This window comes from Lacerta agilis, chromosome 1 (assembly GCF_009819535.1).
Source record: "Lacerta agilis isolate rLacAgi1 chromosome 1, rLacAgi1.pri, whole genome shotgun sequence".
Classification (NCBI taxonomy): domain Eukaryota; kingdom Metazoa; phylum Chordata; class Lepidosauria; order Squamata; family Lacertidae; genus Lacerta; species Lacerta agilis.
This window is the reverse complement of record NC_046312.1, coordinates 133,587,664-133,609,254: the sequence shown is the minus strand read 5'-3', so window position 1 is coordinate 133,609,254 and position 21,591 is coordinate 133,587,664. Positions and strand designations below refer to the sequence as shown.

Here is a 21,591-nt window from a genome sequence, read left to right as displayed (position 1 = left end):
TTTTAATCATTCATTTTTATCCAACCTGGGGACCACTACCAGGTCACAGCCTGATCCAAGGTGGGTTGCAACAGCATACAAATATTTGATTATTTTTTTTAATGAGTCCTCAACTGCACACTTGTGTTAAATGTTTGTCCCATGTCTAATTGAAGACTGCTGGCTTTTACAATAATCTTAGTGTCTTTTACCCTTAATATTCCAGACCAGAGGCTATGCTCACCTCTTCCAACCCCCTCTCTTGCTAAATAAAGCACAGAATTGCACCAGAGAAGCCTGTGATGTTTGTGCTGACTTGCATACAGGTGGCTGTAGTAGTTCAAAGTGTTCAAACCTTTTTAGGGGAGTTCCCTGCCCCCTTAATGACAATGGCGATAGATTTTGCACATGAACACAGATCCAAGTTAGGACTCCTCTCTTCCACACCAACAAGTGCTTTGTTAAGGCTCCCCTAACACACACTCAGGACATAGGAAAAACTGCAACCTTTTGGGGCGTCATTCTCCTACCCATGTCTCTGTGAGAACCAGCCCTTTATTCTGCCTCCCGTAGTACATCCTCCCCCTTCAAGAAATCATTTCCTTTGGACTTTCGGCCCATCTCCACCCCTATTACTCCTTGCCCTCGTGAAGGAAGCATTTTCACAAGTTTTCTTTTTGGTGGGCTGTCCGTGCTTCCAAACACCTGGAAGTCACGACAGGGGCTTCTCCCCCCACCTAGTAAATTCTGCCTCTGCATAAGTTACTCAGGTTTGGTTTTCTTTACCAGCCCACCCACCCACCCACCCACCCCGGTCGAAGCAGAGCAATAAGTCATTTACCTCAGCAGGGGACAAGCTCAGCTCCAATAATGAAACCCTTCCAAGGAGTGGGTTTTTTTTTTCCAAAACTTGTGACAAGCAGGTAGGTGGTTGGAGAGCAGCATCGGAGGGGGAGGGGGGAAGGAAATGAGTGGGGGAGGGGGGAAGGAAGCGAGAGAAAGCTTTCCCAGTTTTTACGCAAGCCGGAGCCTGAAAAGTTGCCAGAGCGCGTGCGGCAAGGAGACTAAAGAAGTGCTATTGTGGGTTGAGTGACCTAGAACTGGGAGAAAAGAAAGCGCGGGAGAACAAGCCCCTCTTTCAGCCGCCGAGGAGGAATCCCCCGGATCTCCTCCAGCCACAGGCTGCCCAACCAAACCGGGGCAAAGCCAAGGCGCCGCTCTTTGTGCCGCGCATTTGGAGAGGCCACTTTGGAGAGGCCACAGCCGGAGGGCGCGGCGCAGGCGGCCAACTTGCACTCCCGCGCTCCGCCCGGCAGCCTAAGCAACACACCTGAGGAAGCAGCGACAGAGGACTCCCCCTCCCCAGTCCCAGTCCCCCACCCCAAGGGACTCATTGGGGGGTTGCAAAGCCCCCCGCCCACGGCAGGCAGAGAGCTTGACGGTGGTTTCTGCCCAGCCAGCCCAGCTTTGCGCCCTGGAAGGCGGGGGTGACGTGACTAACCTTGCCTGGTGAGGTTAGGCGGCGGCTCCGCTCGACGCTGCTGCGGAAGAACGCACAACTGCCTTTTCCTCCATGCAGCCTTTTTAAGCAGCCACGTCCCTGCTGTGCGTGCTCGGGCTCCTAGGAGCCTCCAAGCCCCCTCGCGACACATGTACCCATTGGCTCCTGAGACGCGGGTCCCGGGCAAGGGCGAGTCCCGGGCAAGGTCTGAGGCTGCGAGCGGAACCAGGAGTGAAGGAGGCAGTGGCAGGGAAACAGGCGCAGCTTCCTCGACCATTTTTAAAAGGAGGGCTTCCCCCCTCGCCCTTGCCCACCACCTGCCGCCCCTGGCCCAGCCCACAGCTGCCTACCTCGTCGTCGCCTCGATGCAGCAGCCAGCAGCAGCTCCACACCAGCAGCAGCAGCCACACCTCTGGAGGGAAACTGCTGTTGTCTGCTGCTGCGCCTGCGCTGGCAGAAACGAGGCACGACGCATGAGCAGAGCAGCACAGTAGCAGCACCCTCAGCCTCCGGAGGGGGGGCCGCCGGCCAGCTGGAGGGCGGCCGCTGCCACTGGCCAGCTGGAGAAGTGGACAGGTGTATCCGCCCCGGAGCCCCGGAGCCGCGGCAAAGGTGTAAAAGAGCCGCATGCGGCTCCGGAGCCGCAGGTTGCAGACCCCCGCTCTAAGGCTTGTGGGAAAGAGTAACAATGGCTGCTCTCTCTGAACATGCAAAGACCAGCAGTTACGGGCATTTGTCTCTAGCAGAGGGGAGAAAAAAGAACACATATTAGCAAAGGTGGAAACTGGTTTTAGGTATCACACTAATAATTATAGTAGTAATAGATTATTACTACAACTATTAGTGTGATACCTAAATTATTATTATTATTATTATTGTTATTATTATTATTATTACCCCTCCCATCTGGTTGGGTTTCCCCAGCCACTAGTTAATAGGTAGCACACTGGTTTGGTAGTGTTGCACAGTGGTTAGCATGCCTGTTGCTTCCCACATAGACAAAGTCCCACCATTAGATGGTAGAAGGCCACTTCCACCAGTTCTAGGGCTTCTCTCCTGGATGGTTAAATTGCTGTCCTGAGACAGACAGAAACTGAACTGGCCATCTTGTTCCATTATAAATTACAAAACCAACAGTTAGCAATTGAGTAATATATTTATCATTACCAATTCAAAGACAGGAAGCAAGGAAAGGATACTTTCACATTGACCAGAACTCTTCTTCAGGCTTGATTCCAGGGGTTCCAGGCACTTAGGATTTGGTTTCCTCAGAATGAGGGACAGCAGAGACTGTGGTGTTTTTAGGATATATGGTTTATTTATATCCTACAACCTGTGGAGGGACTCACAGCATTAACACTCCAGGAGGTCTTGCTGTGCCCATAGTCATCCTTGGATTCAAGCAGAAATCTAGCATGGCTCTGTCTCTCTGGCTTCTGCCTGCTTCAAGCTTCTAGCCCAGCTCAGGCACAAACAACTCTGCCCCTGTTGTCACCAACAGTGAGGTAAGGGAGGGGGCACCAACTTGCCCCCTGGTACAGAGCCACTTCCTTTGTAACCCTAACAACCCATACTTTGGGGCAAATAATTCACCAAGAAAGATATGGAGGTCTCATACACCCCAGGAAATGTGGTTGCTGACCTTGAGCCAGACATCCTGGAGAGTGAAGTCAAATGGGCCTTAGAAAGCCTTGTTAACAACAAGGCCAGTGGAAGTGATGATATTCCAGCTGAACTATTTAAAATTTTAAAAGAGGATGCTGTTAAGGTGCTGCACTCAATATGCCAGCAAGTTTGGAAAACTCAGCAGTGGCCAGAGGATTGGAGAAGATCAGTCTACATCCCAATCCCAAAGAAGGGCAGTGCCAAAGAATGCTCCAACTACCGCACAATTGCACTCATTTCACACGCTAGCAAGGTTATGCTTAAAATTCTACAAGGCAGGCTTAAGCAGTATGTGGACCGAGAACTCCCAGAAGTGCAAGCTGGATTTCGAAGGGGCAGAGGAACCAGAGACCAAATTGCAAACATGCGCTGGATTATGGAGAAAGCCAGAGAGTTCCAGAAAAACATCTACTTCTGCTTCATTGATTATGCAAAAGCATTTGACTGTGTCGACCACAGCAAACTATGGCAAGTTCTTAAAGAAATGGGAGTGCCGGATCACCTCATTTGCCTCCTGAGAAATCTCTATGTGGGACAAGAAGCTACAGTTAGAACTGGATATGGAACAACTGATTGGTTCAAAATTGGGAAAGGAGTACGACAAGGCTGTATATTGTCTCCCTGCTTATTTAACTTATATGCAGAATACATCATGCGAAAGGCTGGACTGGATGAATCCCCAACCGGAATTAAGATTGCCGGAAAAAATATCAACAACCTCAGATATGCTGATGATACTACCTTGATGGCAGAAAGTGAGGAAGAATTGAAGAACCTTTTAATGAGGGTGAAAGAAGAGAGCGCAAAATATGGTCTGAAGCTCAACATCAAAAAAACTAAGATCATGGCCACTGGTCCCATCACCTCCTGGCAAATAGAAGGGGAAGAAATGGAGGCAGTGAGAGATTTCACTTTCTTGGGTTCCATGATCACTGCAGATGGTGACAGCAGTCACGAAATCAGAAGACGCCTGCTTCTTGGGAGAAAAGCAATGACAAACCTAGACAGCATCTTAAAAAGCAAAGACATCACCTTGCCGACAAAGGTCCGTATAGTTAAAGCTATGGTTTTCCCAGTAGTAATGTACGGAAGTGAGAGCTGGACCATAAAGAAGGCTGATCGCCGTAGAATTGATGCTTTTGAATTATGGTGCTGGAGGAGACTCTTGAGAGTCCCGTGGACTGCAAGAAGATCAAACCTATCCATTCTCAAAGAAATCAGCCCTGAGTGCTCACTGGAAGGACAGATCCTGAAGTTGAGGCTCCAGTACTTTGGCCACCTCATGAGAAGAGAAGACTCCCTGGAAAAGACCCTGATGTTGGGAAAGATTGAGGGCACAAGGAGAAGGGGACGACAGAGGGTGAGATGGTTGGACAGTGTTCTTGAAGCTACTAACATGAGTTTGGCCAAACTGCGAGAGGCAGTGAAGGATAGGCGTGCCTGGCGTACTCTGGTCCATGGGGTCACGAAGAGTCGGACACGACTGAACGACTGAACAACAACAACAATTCACCAAGAAGCTAGCCTGGTTATTTCAACAATTGACTCCTCCATTAATTTAACCCTTGCTGGATCCAATAATTAGGAGCTCAGGCATACAGCCTAACCTCTCCACCTCACCCCCCACAGTTGGATGTCAGTATGTCTCTGTCTACCAACACCAGGTGACTACTAGGGGTGGCCTTTGCATGGGATCTGGAATCAAATAGTTTCCAAAGAGTCAGCCCCATTATGTGGTAGAACATGACAACAGGTTTTTGAAAATGTACCAGTGTTAATTTAAAGAGGGGAGTTAGGGAGAAAATTGAGGGCAGAGGGTAATCAGAGGCTAGATCATGGTACTGTACTGTCTTATAAAAAAATTAAAAAGGAGTGAACGTTTAACAAACATGTCATAATGTATATTTTATTGCTTTTAAAGTAGAACAATCATGGCATAATCTTATCCCAACTTGCAAACCTCAAGGGACATTTTTATCTGCATGGAAACAAGTTTGTATCTGCAGAAGTCTGATGTGGAAAGAGCAGTGGCTGGTTTCTCTTTCCCAATTTATTAGGCATAGCCAAAGGAAGGGAACCAGATACAATCTGCTTCCTAACAAATACATTTTATTTTATTTGGAGACATCTGGCATTATGTTACTTATTTGATTATCCCAAAATGATAACCCAATGATTTCACTTAATTTTCAGAACTCATTGGCCCAGCTGTGTAAATGAATTGTATGCTGATGGATCCTGAACAAATGCCTCCATGGTGCTCCTCTGACTTGCTGCATAGTCCAAACTTTGGCTCCAGGTTTGTTTCTTTAACAAACCACAAGCAGTAAGCCAAGAACAAACATGGTTTGTTTGGCAAGAAACAAATCTTAAGTTCAAGTTCAATTGTTTCATTCACACTGTGGCACTAGGACCAATGGAGAAGCTGCATGTGCCCATTCACTTTAAACTAGAATTTGTTTTATTTTATTTTATTATCAAAATTTTGTTGGTTTTCCACATCAAAACAAATACAAATACAACAAAAGAAAAAACAACAAATACAACAAAGAAAAATCAGAAATAAAAGAAAATACATACCTACACCGGAACACCAACACTCCATAAATTTAAATATAATCTTGTTTCCAATCTAATTAGGGGGACTTCCCCCGTTCTCTCCTCTGCTTTCAGTTCTAATTTACATTAGTAACTTTCTATCTATTTTAACAATTCATTCATCTAAATTCATAATCTTCATCTCTAAAACTTATGTCATTTAACATCAAAATAACCAAATACAACTTCTTAATACAGATCTTAACTTCTTATAACCTTATCTATCTCTTATTTCACTAAAACTGCTGCTGATATTTCTAATTCATACCTTATAAAATATTAAACTATCCTTCTTTAAAAACAGTCCAAGTATCTCTTCTCTATTCCAAATCAATTTTTAACACTCTGGCTTCGGGGTACCGTGATAAGCCTTCCTGATTACACGTCTAAAGTTTTTCACCCTACCCCTCCTTCTTACCATTTTTTCTCCCCCCCCCCTCGGAATCACCCACGAAGTTTCCCCCCAACCCTTTCCAAAACCATTGTCCAGAATGTCATCTTTTTCCTTGTATCTAAAAGCCAAAGCCTTGTCCCAAAACATCCTTGCAAAGCTCTTCAGGAAATATGATACATCACCATCCGGCATCTCCATTTCAATCTTCAAATCAAATTTTAATTGTAATTCCCAAGATTGTTGTTCCTGCATTTCTGGGCTCCCACCCCAGAAAGCCGTTATAATATGTCTAAGTCCAGCCCTGGGCCTCTCACACCGACAGGGTTTTTCTTCTTCTTGGAGTTGCGTAGTCACTGTATATTGTTCTCTAGATATTTCCTCAAGTTCCTTAGCAAAATTCTCAGAAACCTTACCAGTCCCAAAAAATTCAGCGACATTCTGATTCAACAGTTCTAATTTCTGATTCAACAGTTCTAATTTCAAAAGAATTGTCCTTTGTCCTTGGGTCATTCCCGGGTCTAGAATCATTTTAAAAGCGAAACCAAAAAAGGCAGAAGTAGGCAGGAAATACTTTTCCATCTTCAAGTATCAAGTTGCAGCCGCCATTTCCCCCTAATCAGGGTGCAAAAATTCTCTCTTTATATTCCACCGGCTTTGAGAAGAAATGCTTTAAGAGTCTCAGTCCTCCCCTAACAGGGGTTTTGACAGATCAAACTGATCAGAAAAACTCCAATAGAAACATTATATCAGCCAAGTGCAGCAACAGCCAGATACACTGTTACTTTCTTCGTTTATCAACAGGGAGAGGAACGGACTTCCTTTTTAACGTTCCTCCCCAAAAGCCAACTGAGCCAATTTAGAAGCCACATTACCTGGGGTGTATGAGACCTCCATATCTTTCTGGTATAATTCCTCTGTGTATTCTTGCCACCTCTTCTTGATGTCTTCTGCTTCTGTTAGGTCCTTTCCACTTTTGTCCTTAATTGTGGTAATCTTTGTACGAAATGTTCCTTTCACATCTCCAATTTTCTTGAACAGATCTCTGGTTTTTCCCATTCTGTTATTTTCCTCTATTTCTTTGCATTGCTCGTTTAGAAAGGCCCTCTTGTCTCTCCTTGCTATTCTTTGGAAATCTGCATTCAATTTCCTGTATCGTTCACTATCTCCCTCGCATTTTGCTTGTCTTCTCTCCCCCGCTATTTGTAAGGCCTTATTGGACAGCCACATTGCTTTCTTGCATTTCTTTTTCATTGGGATGGTTTTCGTTGCTGTCTCCTGTATAATGTTACGAGCCTCCATCCACAGTTCTTCAGGCACTCTATCCACCAAATCTAAATCCTTAAACCTGTTCTTCATTTCAACTGTGTATTCATAAGGAATTTGATTTAGATTGTATCTTACTGGCCCCGTGGTTCTTCCTACTTTCTTCAGTTTAAGCTGGAATTTTGCTATAAGAAGCTGATGATCTGAGCCACAGTCAGCTCCAGGTCTTGTTTTTGCTGTGTGTATAGAGCTTCTCCATCTTTGGCTGCAGAGAATATAATCAATCTGATTTCGATGTTGCCCATCTGGTGATGTCCATGTGTAAAGTCGTCTCTTGTGTTGTTGGAAAAGAGTGTTTGTGATGACCAGCTTGTTCTCTTGACAGAACTCTATTAGCCTTTGCCCTGCTTCATTTTGATCTCCAAGGCCAAACTTGCCAGTTGTTCCTTTTATCTCTTGACTCCCTACTTTAGCATTCCAATCCCCTATAATGAGAAGAACATCCTTCTTTGGTGTCATTTCTATAAGGTGTTGTAAGTCTTCATAGAATTGGTCAATTTCAGTTTCTTCAGCACTGGTAGTTGGTGCATAAACTTGGATTACTGTGATGTTAAAAGGTCTGCCTTGGATTCGTATCGAGATCATTCTATCATTTTTGAAATTGCATCCCAGTACAGCTTTCGCCACTCTTTTGTTGACTATGAGGGCCACTCCATTTCTTTTACGGGATTCCTGCCCACAGTAGATATGATAGTCATCTGAACTGAATTCGCCCATTCCCGTCCATTTTAGTTCACTGATGCCTAGGATGTCAATGTTTATTCTTGCCATCTCATTTTTGACCACATCCAGCTTACCAAGCTTCATGGTTCTTACATTCCAGGTTCCTATGCAATACTTTACTTTACAGCATTGGACTTTCCTTTCGCTTCCAGGCATATCCGCAACTGAGTGACCTTTCAGCTTTGGCCCAGCCGCTTCATCAGCTCTGAATCTACTTGTACTTGTCCTCCGCTCTTCCCCAGTAGCATGTTGGATGCCTTCCGACCTGAGGGCAGTGTCTGCTCCTTCTGCTAGGCCCCAGAGCAGGTCATGAGTCATACTGTGTCCAGTCCTAGTGGGAGCTGAGGCAAGAAGATGTCTGTGTTCAAGACATCACATTTGCATCTGAGTCAACTGAAGAGGAGACATGCCCAGCAAAGATTTGGATTACTCAGCACAAAGACACAAGTCCAAACATATAATATGAAATGTAAAGAAAATCTGCTGTCAGAGTTATCAATACAGGCTACACAAGCAGTTCCTTAGAAGAAAGAAGTTGGACCATGGCATTGCTCAGAGCTAACATTGAGACCAGAGGCACTTCCATCCAGAAAAGGGATGAAGGGGGTCAACACAGACCAGGGAGTAATTTGGTGAAATTTGCTTCTCAGAGAACATATTTTTCAGCAAAAACAAAACAAAATTTATTTTGATCTGACAACAACTGTATTTTTTTACAGTTATATAGAATTATTGTTACATATGATTAGATGCCATCTGCTAGACTACAACAATTTCTAGTTTATTACAGGCCCAATATTCCTGCAGTTGGGACCAGTTTACCTACAGAATCACCTTACCTGCTCCACCACTTCGATCTACAGAATTGGCACTACTACAAGTGCCACGTAAGGCTAGCTTTCCAACCCAGCAGCCAGCCAGCCAAGTCTGTGCGTCCTGTCGACTGACTCACTTTCTCCAGCGCTATGTTATTGAAGTACCCCATCGGTCCCACGGAAACAGAACACTGCATTGAGTCGCTCCTTGCCATTTTCCAGTGCTATGCTGGCTGGGATGGCAATGCTGTGGATGTAGCTTATCTTGATTTCAGCAAGGCCTTTGACAAGGTGCCCCATGATATTCTTGTAAAATGCGGGCTAGACAATGCTACCATTCAGTGGATTTGTAACTGCCTGATTGACCGAACCCAAAGGATACTCATTAACGGCTCCTCTTCATCCTGGAGAGAAGTGACTAGTGGGGTACCACAGGGTTCTGTCTTGGGCCCAGTCTTAGTCAACATCTTTATCAATGACTTGGATGATGGGCTTGAGGGCATCCTGATCAAGTTTGCAGATGACACCAAATTGGGAGGGGTGGCTAATACCCCAGAGGACAGGATCACACTTCAAAATGACCTTAACAGATTAGAGAACTGGGCCAAAGCAAACAAGATGAATTTTAACAGGGAGAAATGTAAAGTACTACACTTGGGCAAAAAACAAAAAACAAAAAACGAAAGGCACAAATATAGGATGGGTGACACCTGGCTTGAGAGCAGTACATGTGAAAAGGATCTAGGCGTCTTGGTAGACCATAAACTTGACATGAGTCAACAGTGTGATGCAGCAGCTAAAAAAGCCAATGCAATTCTGGGCTGCATCAATAGGAGTATAGCATCTAGATCAAGGGAAGTAATAGTACCACTGTATTCCACTCTGGTCAGACCTCACCTGGAATACTGTGTCCAGTTCTGGGCACCACAGTTCAAGAAGGATACTGACAAGCTGGAACGTGCCCAGAGGAAGGCAAGCAAAATGGTCAAAGGCCTGGAAACGATGCCTTATGAGGAACAGCTTAGGGAGCTGGGTATGTTTAGCCTGGAGAAGAGAAGGTTAAGGGGTGATATGATAGCTATGTTCAAATATATAAAAGGATGTCATATAGAGGAGGGAGAAAGGTTGCTTTCTGCTGCTCCAGAGAAGCGGACACAGGGCAATGGATTCAAACTACAAGAAAGAAGATTCCACCTAAACATTAGGAAGAACTTCCTGACAGTAAGAGCTGTTCGACAGTGGAATTTGCTGCCAAGGAGTATGGTGGAGTCTCCTTCTTTGGAGGTCTTTAAGCGGAGGCTTGACAGTCATCTGTCAGGAATGCTTTGATGGTGTTTCCTGCTTGGTAGGGGGTTCGACTGGATGGCCCTTGTGGTCTCTTCCAACTGTATGATTCTATGATTCTATGCCTCTTCACTGTCCAAAAAGGAGTTCCTGACCTTCATGAACACTGGCAAGTTCCAGGAAGGATCAGAAGGACCCAGGCGTCCTTGATCGCATGATAAAGAAGCTCGACATGAACAATGATGGACAGCTGGACTCTGGCAAGTTCTTGAACCTTATTGGGGCTCTCGCCACGGCCTGCCACAGCCACGTGTTGACATCCTCACTGGTGGTATCCCCAAAACCATGAAACACCCTAATTTCTTGACCTTTCCGACCCAAAACCTACATTTCCCCAAACCTTCCAAAATCTAGCACTTCTGTGAGTCCGCAAAACACGAGCTACATCCAACATGGAAAAGCGAGCAACCCTCTCTTCATATATTATTTTTTTCTCAATAAAACGGATGGGTTAAACAAAAAACAAGTGCCACATAATACCCCCACCACATCTGTAAGAACTCAATCATTTTGTGTGGCAGCATCTACACTTTGGAACTCTCTGCCTATTGATATCAAGCAGACACCTTCATTGTATCCTTAGAAATGTTGAGTTATTTTAATCTGTTTTTATATTTTAACTTGTGTATTTTAAAGTATTGTAATTTTTCTTGATTTTATTGTTTTATCTATTTGTAAATTACTTTAAGGGATTTCTTTACAATCAATCAGTGTGTAATTTTTTTGAAATAAATAAATAAATAATAACATCGAGTCATTATTTAATAAATAAATAAATAATAAAACTATAGCTTTAACTATACAGACCTTGCCGACAAAGGTCTATATATCCAGTTACAGGTGGGTAGCCGTGCTGGTCTGCCATAGTCGAAACAAAATAGAAAATTCTTTCCAGTAGCACCTTAGAGACCAACTGAGTTTGTTCTTGGTAGATATAGTCCATATAGTTAAAGCTATATGACCTTCATATAAAGGTCCATAAAGGTCCATAAAGGTCCATATAGTTAAAGCTATGGTTTTCCCAGTAGTAATGTATGGAAGTGAGAGCTGGACCATCAAGAAGGCTGATCGCCGAAGAATTGATGCTTTTGAATTATGGTGCTGGAGGAGACTCTTAAGAGTCCCATGGACTGCAAGAAGATCAAACCTATCCATTCTGAAGGAAATCCGCCCTGAGTGCTCACTGGAAGGACAGATCCTGAAGCTGAGGCTCCAGTACTTTGGCCACCTCATGAAAAGAGAAGACTTTTGATGTTGCGAGGGGTTCGTTAGCAGAAAACCCCCCCGCATCCAGAAACCATAAATCACGGCTAGAATGGTGCCCGGTAGGCTTCTGGTTGCGCAGTTCGTAAAGTCACTTTCACTTCAGCAGAGTTGAAAGAAACGCAGCTTCTGGAAGCTAAACCTCCTGCAATAAGCGTCTGGCGAAAAAACAGTCTGTAACGAAGACAAACGACTCCTCTTTCAGCAAAGCAGATTTATTACAGCAAAGCATACATCAGATTCCGGGCGAGAGAGCCGGCATGGCTTTCTCTCGGTACAGCAACGGAGAGAACACTGAGAATTACAGCAGTTCTATCACATACACAGAAACATCACTTCCTGTGGCCTGACGCAGCTTTGGAGCTGAGTGTAACCCTTTCAGCTCCCTCACTCCTCACAAAGACTCCCTGGAAAAGACCCTGATGTTGGGAAAGATGGAGGGCACAAGGAGAAGGGGACGACAGAGGATGAGATGGTTAGACAGTGTTCTCGAAGTGACTGGCATGAGTTTGGCCAAACTGCGAGAGGCAGTGAAGAATAGGCATGCCTGGCGTGCTCTGGTCCATGGGGTCACGAAGAGTCGGACACGACTGAACGACTGAGCAACAACAACAAAACATTGAGTTATACTTCCAGCCCAAGTTTCTTTACATTTGATTTTTCCAAGCTTCTTAACCATCCTGCTTTTCTCTGATGATATGGAAGCTAGGAAAATGTTGTTTGTGTGTGTATGTGTTTCATTTTTAAAAGAGGGACACTTTCTGGTTCTATTATGAACCGCGTATTACGCTGTTCCAAACGCAATGAGCATTCTGAAATCTCTCTTGCCAATTCCGCCACCTAGTGGCTAATTTATTAGTTTTATCCTGAAAGGCAAAAATGCATACAGGCGATAACCTAACATAAACATAGATTAGGTACAGATAAATCCTACACACACACACACACACACACACACTACCCTTCCCATGTGAAACATAATATTTTCTTTTTCTAACTTTTTCTTTGAATAACATCTAAAATGCAACATTTTGTATTGTTTTATTTATTAAAAATGTGTTAGTAGGTTAATGGTTCAAGCCACCTATATTCCAACCAATAATAAATTCAGATGTCCCATTAGCCATCCTCTATATACCAATGTGGGTGGTGCTGTGGGTTAAACCATAGAGCCTAGGGCTTGCTGATCAGGTTGGCAGTTCGAATCCCCGCCACGGGGTGAGATCCCATTGCTCGGTCCCAGCTCCTGCCCACCTAGCAGTTTGAAAGCACATCAAAGTGCAAGTAGATAAATAGGTACTGCTCTGGTGGGAAGGTAAACGGCGTTTCTGTGCACTGCTCTGGTTCACCAGAAGCGGCTTAGTCATGCTGGCCACATGACCTGGAAGCTGTACGCTGGCTCCCTCGGCCAGTAACGCGAGATGAGTGCCGCAACCCCAGAGTTGAACACGACTGGACCTAACAGTCAGGGGTCCCTTTACCTTTACCTATATACCTTTTAATAATACTGATATGAGAATGCTCGATGAGCTCCTGGGCTGGAAAAAAACTTGCCTCTGCCACAGGTTTACAATTACTTAGCTGGAACTTGTAATAAAGTGTCATGGTGCTAACAGGCATAGAATTAACACTTTATTGCCAAAAGTACACTTACCAGTTAGGCAAAGGCATGTTCATCAGTCCTACAACTCTCAGCTGCTTCTAGGTATGCACTCGATGAGGCAATTGCTGAGAGGCCCCACCTGAGCTGAGCGCAAACAGGAGAAGACTCTCCCTGCATGCAGTGGCGTAGCAAGGGGGCCGATGGGGGTGCTTCGCCCTGGGTCCCAACCTGGGGGGGGGTGACACTCGCCCCCCCCCCCCGTGAGTGTGACTCCCAAGCTGCCGCCCGGCAGCCGCTGCATGGAAGGGGTGCCGGGCGGTGGCTTGGGAGTGCGGACGGACTGTGCATGTGCGGAAATGTGCTGGGCCGGGAGAGAGCGCCCCCCCCCTGTCCGTGCGGCGGCTGCTCGCGCCTGACAACTCACCTGGCAAGCCGCCCCACGGATGGGGGTCACTCGTGCCAGGCAGCCCAGCCAGAGTGCACTCCATAGCGCATGGGCCATGACATCACGATGCATGTGCTACGGAACAACGCCCCGCCCCTGGGGGGTGCCGTTGCGCTTGCTGCTCCCGGCAGCCAAGTGGCTCAGTATGCCACTGCCTGCATGTCACCTGTTTGGGCTCCTCCTGCTTCAATCCTTTCCTGGTCCTGCAAGACAGTGGAAGCAGGAGAGGTGGGGGCTAGAGGAGGAGATGTGGAAGCCCCTGACTCTCCACCAACCTGACCTCTCTCTCTCTCTCTCTCCCCCTCTCTCTCTTCCTGGACCTGTTCTTCACTCTTCCCTCCCAGTCTCATCTCATGACTGTTACAGGTTCCCCCATATGACTGATCCCATCTTCCAAGTCAGTCTCCAAACCTGCTTCTCCCTGCGCCCACTCCTCAGAGGCCAGCCAGTCCCTGACATAGCACACTGTATACATACATCTGTATATATACACTGTATATATACATCTCTTATTTTGGCCAGGCAATCAATATGTCCAATTACTCTTTCAGTAAATATTTGGTATTTTGGACTTTGTAACAACTACTACTCAACTAACAGTACCAAATTGTTTATTTTTGTCATTTTTAAATTTACTGATATGTTCTGTATTTTGTCTATTGGTATTTCCAGTACTCTATATTTCTATGTTTTGAATGTTTGTTGTAAGCTCTGGGCACAGTTCGTTGTGGGAAAGTGACATATAAGTAATCTCAGTCAATCAATCATCAATCAACGATTTCCTATAAAGATGCAAGCCAGGCTGAAGGATTCAAACTCAGTGGGGACAAAGATAGCCGAATGGAATCTCAGTATACAGAAATGTACCTCTGCATTCCAGCTGCTGGAGCCCAGCGCCTTCTGTCCTGCTTATGAGGTTCCCAGAAGTTGCCAGCATAGAAAACAGATGGACTCTAGTTTGAGCTACGTTATTAATTATTCATTTGTTCATTCATTTATATTGACTTTCAGATCTTCTTTTGAGTAGGAACAGGAGGGACAAAGCTTTCAACTAAGTTTGTGAGAACTGCAGCCATTTCTTGGTATGAGGATTATATTATGCAAGGGAACAAGAGGCTTCCTTTAATTTTTTTTAATATAGTTTGTATCTGTAAGCTAAAAGCCAACTTTCATAAGAAAGAATTGTCTTTTGAATACCTCACAGTCTTTGGAAGAAGCATTTCTGCTTAGATGGAAGGGGACACATATTTTGATACTATCTCAGGTGATTGTTTCTCAATTCTGTCTTTGCCAAACATATGTATACTTCCAACAGCAAAGCAAAAAAAGAAATTAAGTGTGGCAGCTGTTAGGAGGAACTACTTGAAAGCAGTTGCCTTGTTGCTTGGCTAGTATGAAAATAAGACTGTGAGTGATTTGTAGTTTGCAAAAATTTGTCATTCTTGGCATCGTTGATTATTACACACACCCTGCAGATGACAAAACGTATGATGTACTATATTGCAATGGTGCACCTGCTGCTACTCTATGCCTCTGAGAACTCTTAATTTCTCTGTTACCTCATATACCGCAGATATATTCATATTCACTTTCTAAACAGGACTTAAATTACATGGGGAGGTTCTGGGGGACATAAAATGGGAGGTGTCAAGAGGATGGGGCTTGTGGATTTCATTGTGAACCTCCTTCATAACCTCCTATTTTGAAGACAGCTCCTATGAGATACAAATCAATTCCCTTTCAAATATCCTCTAACTTTTCTTTTGTCCCAATTAATTCACTAGTGGTATACAAATGATTTACATATTGTAGCTCAGGCAAGGAGAAATATCAAGCATACCTTTCCCTCCATTTGCTTTTTGTATAACTGCAAAATTAACTAACCAAGGCAATATGCAAAATAGGGGGTGGAGCTAGTTACAAAATGGTGGCTTGGGGTGGAACTAATTATCTTTTGCATCCCTATCAGTGCAGCAATTGCTTCCTTATACAAATTTGCAGATCAGGTATTTTAATAGCCTCTTTTTAATTTCCCTTCCCTTTTTCTTTTTGGTAGATGGGAACATATTTGTTGCTGCTATCTGGGAAACAATTGGGAGTCAGAAACCCTGCAGATCAGCTACAAATCACCAAGCTGCTGGAAAATCCCAAACAAAAAACTGAGAGCGCTGTAGCTTACTTTAAAAATATGGCACAAAAAAGGATGGAAATGAACTGGAGGATGCTATAAACTTAATTAGGATTAAAGAAGGAAATTTTTAAGTGAAATTCTGAATGACAAATTGATTCATAAAAAGATGCAGATTTTCAGGACAATGTGGACTCAGAACAGGGACAAGTGCACCAGAAAAAAGCAAAGCATAATAGCAGGCTATGGAGGCTTTAACCCATGGATAGGCAAACTAAGGCTGGGGGGCTGGATCTAGCCCAATCCCCTTCTCAATCCAGCCTGTGGACGGACCGGGAATCAGCGTGTTTTTACATGAATCGAATGTGTCCTTTTATTTAAAATGCATGCATCTCTGGGTTATTTGTGGGGCATAGGAATTTGTTCACACCCCCTTCGAAATATAGGACATTCATTTCACCTAGCATCCAGCTTCCAACAGCAGTCCAGCAGTGGAAGCCCCACAGGTCAGTGGTAAGAGCTCATGTTTTGCATGTGGAAGGTCCAGGTTCAATCCATGGCAATGCCAGTTGCTGGAAATTGCAGGAGGGGAGCTTGCTCTTGTACTCAAATCCTGCTTGCTGGTTTCCCAGAGACAGCTGTCTGTCCACTGTGAGAACAGGATGCTGGGCTAGATGAGCCATTGGACTGATCCAATAGGATCTTCTTATGTTTCTCCAGGTAGGGCTGGAGAACACTGGGGAACCACTGCCAGTCAGTGTAAATACCACTTAGCAAGATGGACCAATGATCTCACTCACTATAAGGCAACTTCCTGTGTAACTACAGTAGGTCAAGAATCCTTTGGGAGCTCACAGTGGGACAAGAAGCTGATGTGATGTTTGTCCCCAGCACCTTCAGTTGAGAAGCATGTCACTTCCATACTTGGTGGTTCAATTCTGCTTGGCTCCCATCAGCCCTTCAGACATTCGTTTAATCTTCCTTTCAAAACTATGTAAACCTGTGGTCACATCTTGCAGCACCAAACACTACAGTTTATTTATGTGTTTGGAAAAGTGCTTTATTTCATTTGTCTTGAACCTCCTGAAACTCAACCTCAACATAAACCCAGGTTGGAGCATCATTAGAATGAGAGAACAATAGTGTAACCTGAAGTCAGTCAGCCCTTGGGCTCTTGCCTTACTCCACCCTCTAGTCTTTGCTTCTCAATTTGTATTGTATTATTTTATGTACTGTGGCTTGCCGTTTTATTGAATAGTTTAGAAATTGTTTATTGTAAATGTTGAGTGGATTTCTGTTTAACTTTTATATGTTGATATTATTTTATATTACTCTAATAATTGTTGAATGTTACTGTTTGATGTAGGTTGCTAATTTTAAAGTTTTGTTTTATTATTATTGCATTAGATTGTTATAAGATGTACATTTTTTGTTTCTTCTGCTTGTAAACTGCCTTGAGTATCGTAAGATGGAAAGGTGGTATTCAAATAAAAAAATATTATTGTTATTATTATTATTAATATTAATTTGCAGGGCAGGCATGTCGGGAAGGGGGTTCGGGAAGATAGGCATAATCCTGTTTCCCACCATAGACTACACATTTTTCAGATACAGGTACAAAGGACACTAGATGTCCTTCCACCATGGGAAGAAGTACATTCATTTTAAGGTATTTGTATATAAGAAGGCTCACTCATTTCCATATTTCCATTGCAGAGCATAAACTGTTTCCCTACTACCTAAGGATAAGGCAACTAGAGTAATGTTACCTATTTAAAGCAGAAAGCAGGAGGAGAGAGTGGGATTTGTTACCCTTCAGGATAAATCAGGAATTATCCTTTAAACTACCTAGTGGGTTGAAGTTATTAAAAATGCAGTGACTGATTTATTTCTAATCACTTGTAAATGATGACAGAAAGCAGCTGTTAATTTAAGATTTTTAAAAATCCATTCTGACCTATTAAACATGGTGATATACCACTTTCACAGACAGACTACATCAAAACATGATTATATGCAGCAGTAGATACATTTTCTATAGAGAAATCCAAACTGTTCATTTTGTTGTCCAACTTCTTCTGCACACACTGCAATTTTTAAATTGTTTCCCCCAGTTTTTCTTGTCTACTACTAGGACAAGTATTGTAACCTCAGGGCCAGAAATCTTGACTACCACTGTGGTTTTATGTGGGGCTGCCCTTGGCTCTGGAAGTTCCAGCTAATGCAGAATGCAGCGGGTAGATTGTTGATGGGGGCAGATGGCAGACAACATGTAACACCTCTGCTAAACAATCTGTGTTGGCTGCCCATATGCTACCAGGTCAGATTCAAGGTTTTTTCTATTAACGTATAATGTCCTGAACAACTTGGCTCCAGCATAATTTGGACCACCTTAGCAGAATCACTGAGATCCTCCAAAAGAGTCCTCTATGTTTCAGAAGTTGTCCTCTATGTTTCAGAAGCCCGACTGCCATGTGAGGCAGGGTGGTCATGGTCTTATTCACATGGTTCAGGAGTACAGGAGTACAGCAGCCGCTCGGGTTGCGGACATAATCTGTGGCAGAGGCACACCCGCAATCAGCAGCATTCATATCCCGCAGCACGGTGTCTGTACAAACGTGTGATGCAGTTTGGCGCTTCTGCGCAAGCGTGAAGCGTGATTTAGCACTTCTGTGCATGCGCGAGCACTGAAACCCGGAAGTAACCCATTCCGGTACTTCCGGGCTCAGCGCGGAGCGCAACCAGAAAAAACGTAACCTGCAGCATTCTCAACCTGACATATGACTGCATACAAAGGCAAGGAATATTTGTGTGGATGTGGCAGCCCACATTTGTATGTTAGCACATCCTACAAGGAGATCAGAACAAATGACAAGATGTGCAGAACATTTGGTGACTGGCATCAGAAATCCCAGAATACGATGTATGTCAACAAAAAGAATGAGAAACCAAATCAGAGGTGAACAACGGGGACACCAATTTGTAACAATCCCCTTGTTTCCAAGGAAAAGCAACATTCCAGTAACTTGCTTTGAAATGCAACCAGAGTGGGAAGTGACACAACTGGATGAATGAAAACAGCTGCTTGGCATTGTCCCAACAAGTTTGATTAAGTGGGAAGGACGGCCCTGGAGAGCTATGGACCTTTTCCCATGAAAAAGTAGCATTTTACATATCATTTAACTCTCATTTTTTTTACAATCTGCCCACTAAGTGGAATGCATCTTCAAATTCACTTATCAGCAGGAGTGGGGGACCAAGAATCCCAGTCTCCTCCCAGGAGCCAAATGGAGGGCAGGACCAGAAATTTGTTTGGGCAGCACAATGAAAGTACACTAGCTTCTACACAACTTCTTAAACACACCCCTCTCTCCTCCATCCAGGAAAGGAAGAGATCATCAGAGGCAAAAACACTTCAAGGAGGTGCCTAGCTAGGGTGGAGAGGGGTGTGGCCTGGGGAGAGGTTCCCCACCCCTGAGCTAGTGCAGAGTGTGTTCTACTAGCTGGAAAAATGAGAGAGAGAATCAATTGCGGTGATCCTTACAAATAACCTTATGTAGGAAATCCAGCTATTTCTTAACTAGTTGTTTCTATACCACCAGTTTCAAAACTGAGCGACAGCACATCACTACTTGTAAAGTTAATTTTGGAGCTCTGGCTTCCCTAAAAGTTCTTCCGCAGACCTTGAAGCTTAGCTCAGCACCCTTAGAGACAAGGAGTAGGCAAATTATGGTTACTCAGTAGTGAGCAGTATCATTCCAAATGATGAATCTTGCCACAGACAAAAGTTCAAAGGGTGTTAGGATTACAGGAAGTCGGCAAGACCTCAAGCTTGAATGTGCCCTTACTTGCACAATTACCTAACTGCAGGGGTGGTGGGTCATCTGTAGCTTCTCTGGACTCCAGTAATTGTTCAGAAGAAATCAGGGGATGGTGTGATAATTTCTGAAAGCTTAAGCTTAGACAAATCAACATTCCTGACTATAGGCTCAGGAAGCTACATATAACAACTAAAGATTGTATTGAAGAGTTAATTTTCTTGATCAAAACAGGAAGGTGGAGTGTAATGAAGTCTCTTTCTTCCCTTTTGCACCAGATTTAGCACTTAAGCTGTTGCTTATTCAGTAATGTTCCACTTCTGGGCAAGCTTGCACTGCTGGGAGAAGTTTCTTCTTCAATCCAGGAAGCTTTCATCTGAGTTTGTTCGCAAAATCTTTCAGAAGACCTTTCAGATCATTCAGCTTCAAATTAAAAACAAACAAACAAAAAACATCTCATGAGGGAGTAACAAGCTCATGGATTTATAAGGTGATGGCAATCATTGTTACAATTCAAGCGCAGGATTTGTCTCCTGACTAGTAGAAGAGACTGCATAGAACTGTCTATAAGCTCAGCCTTAAACTAACCCACTAAGTAGCAGATTCCAGTAACTCAGCTAATACTTTCTAGTTTGCAGGCATACACCATAAAATAACTTGCTGGTCATGCAATCTGAGTGCACCAAAATGAAGCTTACATTTTTGCAGCTGTCCTCTGAATTCAAGTGAGGAATGACACTGTCCTGACTTGCTCCTATCTTTAGTGGAGGACAGATTCCAAAACCTGCCATTGCTTCCCACAACTGCCACCCTCACAGATGCATCACTTTTTAAGAGCAGGACCACCATAACGGCTTAAAATCTAATCCTCATGTTGGATTATTATTGTTGTTGCTGTTGTTGTTGTTATTTCCCAAATTTCTTAATCACCCTTCACCTGAGGATTGCAGGGCAGTTTAATAATAATAATAATAATAATAATAATAATAATTTTTTATTTATACTCCGTCCTTCCCAGCCAAAAACCGGGCTAAGGGCGGCTAACACTAATTAAAATCACAGCAAAAACATAAAAACAATCAATTTAAAATACAGATTAAAATACAAATTTAAAAATTCAAAATTAAAACTGCAGTCTCATTTCCAAATACGTAGCCCACCAATAAAAGAATGAAGCATAAATATCAAACAGAAACCAACCCAAAGGCCAGGTGGAACAGCTCCATCTTGCAGGCCCTGCGGAAAGATGCCAAATCCCGCAGGGCCCTGGTCTCTTGTGATAGACTGTTCCACCAAGTCGGTGCCAATACCGAGAAAGCCCTGGCCCTAGTTGAGGCCAACCAGGGCCGTCTCGTAATAGGGGATGGGTGGCGCGGTGCACCAGGGCGCCAGGCCCCCCAGGGGCGCCCCTGACCCTCGCTCGCCCCCATGGGCGGGTGGGCGGGCGCTCGCGCGCCGGCGGGCAAGCTACAAGCCGGCTGCCCTCCGGAGCCCCAGCTGGAGCGCTGGGAAGGGCACGCAAAGCCCTGCGCCACTTCAGCGCACGCCCCTCATCCCCCGCTCGCCCACCTCCCTCCCGCACTGGCCGCCCCTCGGGGGATGAGGGGCGTGGTGCTGGAGCGGCGCGGGGCTTTGCGCGCCCTTCCCAGCGCTCCAGCTGGGGCTCCGGAGGGTGGCCGGCTTGCAGCGCCACGCCCCTCATCCCCCGCTTGGCCACCCCCCCTCCCGAGGGACGGCCAGCGCAGGAGGGACGTGGGCGGAGAGGAGGCCCACCTGGGGCGCCGAGGGATCGTCGCGCCAGGGCACCCGATCCCTTTAAGACGGCACTGAGGCCAACCTAGCATCTTTGTTGCTCGGGACCTCCAAAATATTATTATTTGAGGACCTTAAGGTCCTACCCGGGACATACCAGGAGAGGCAGTCCCTTAGGTACGAGGGTCCTAAGCCGCATAGGGCTTTAAAGGTCAAAACCAGCACCTTAAACCTGACCCT

General features: G+C 44.7%; 2 protein-coding genes across 2 annotated transcripts in view; one reads left to right on the top strand and one right to left on the bottom strand.

The window, feature by feature from the left end:
• The first annotated feature begins 9,148 nt into the window (after nucleotides 1-9,148).
• On the top strand, nucleotides 9,149-10,631 carry LOC117061433 (protein S100-A11-like). Its single transcript, XM_033174259.1, is given in 3 exon segments — nucleotides 9,149-9,242; nucleotides 10,404-10,449; nucleotides 10,451-10,631. Coding segments are annotated over 3 exon segments (321 nt in total).
• Nucleotides 10,632-19,781: 9,150 nt separating this feature from the next.
• TRPM8 (transient receptor potential cation channel subfamily M member 8) overlaps nucleotides 19,782-21,591 on the bottom strand; it is a 59,686-nt gene continuing 57,876 nt past the window's right edge. The window contains exon 25 of the mRNA XM_033172428.1: nucleotides 19,782-20,022. Coding sequence (XP_033028319.1) covers nucleotides 19,972-20,022 — 51 coding nt within the window. The 3' untranslated portion in view covers nucleotides 19,782-19,971. The remainder of the gene's footprint in view (nucleotides 20,023-21,591) is intronic.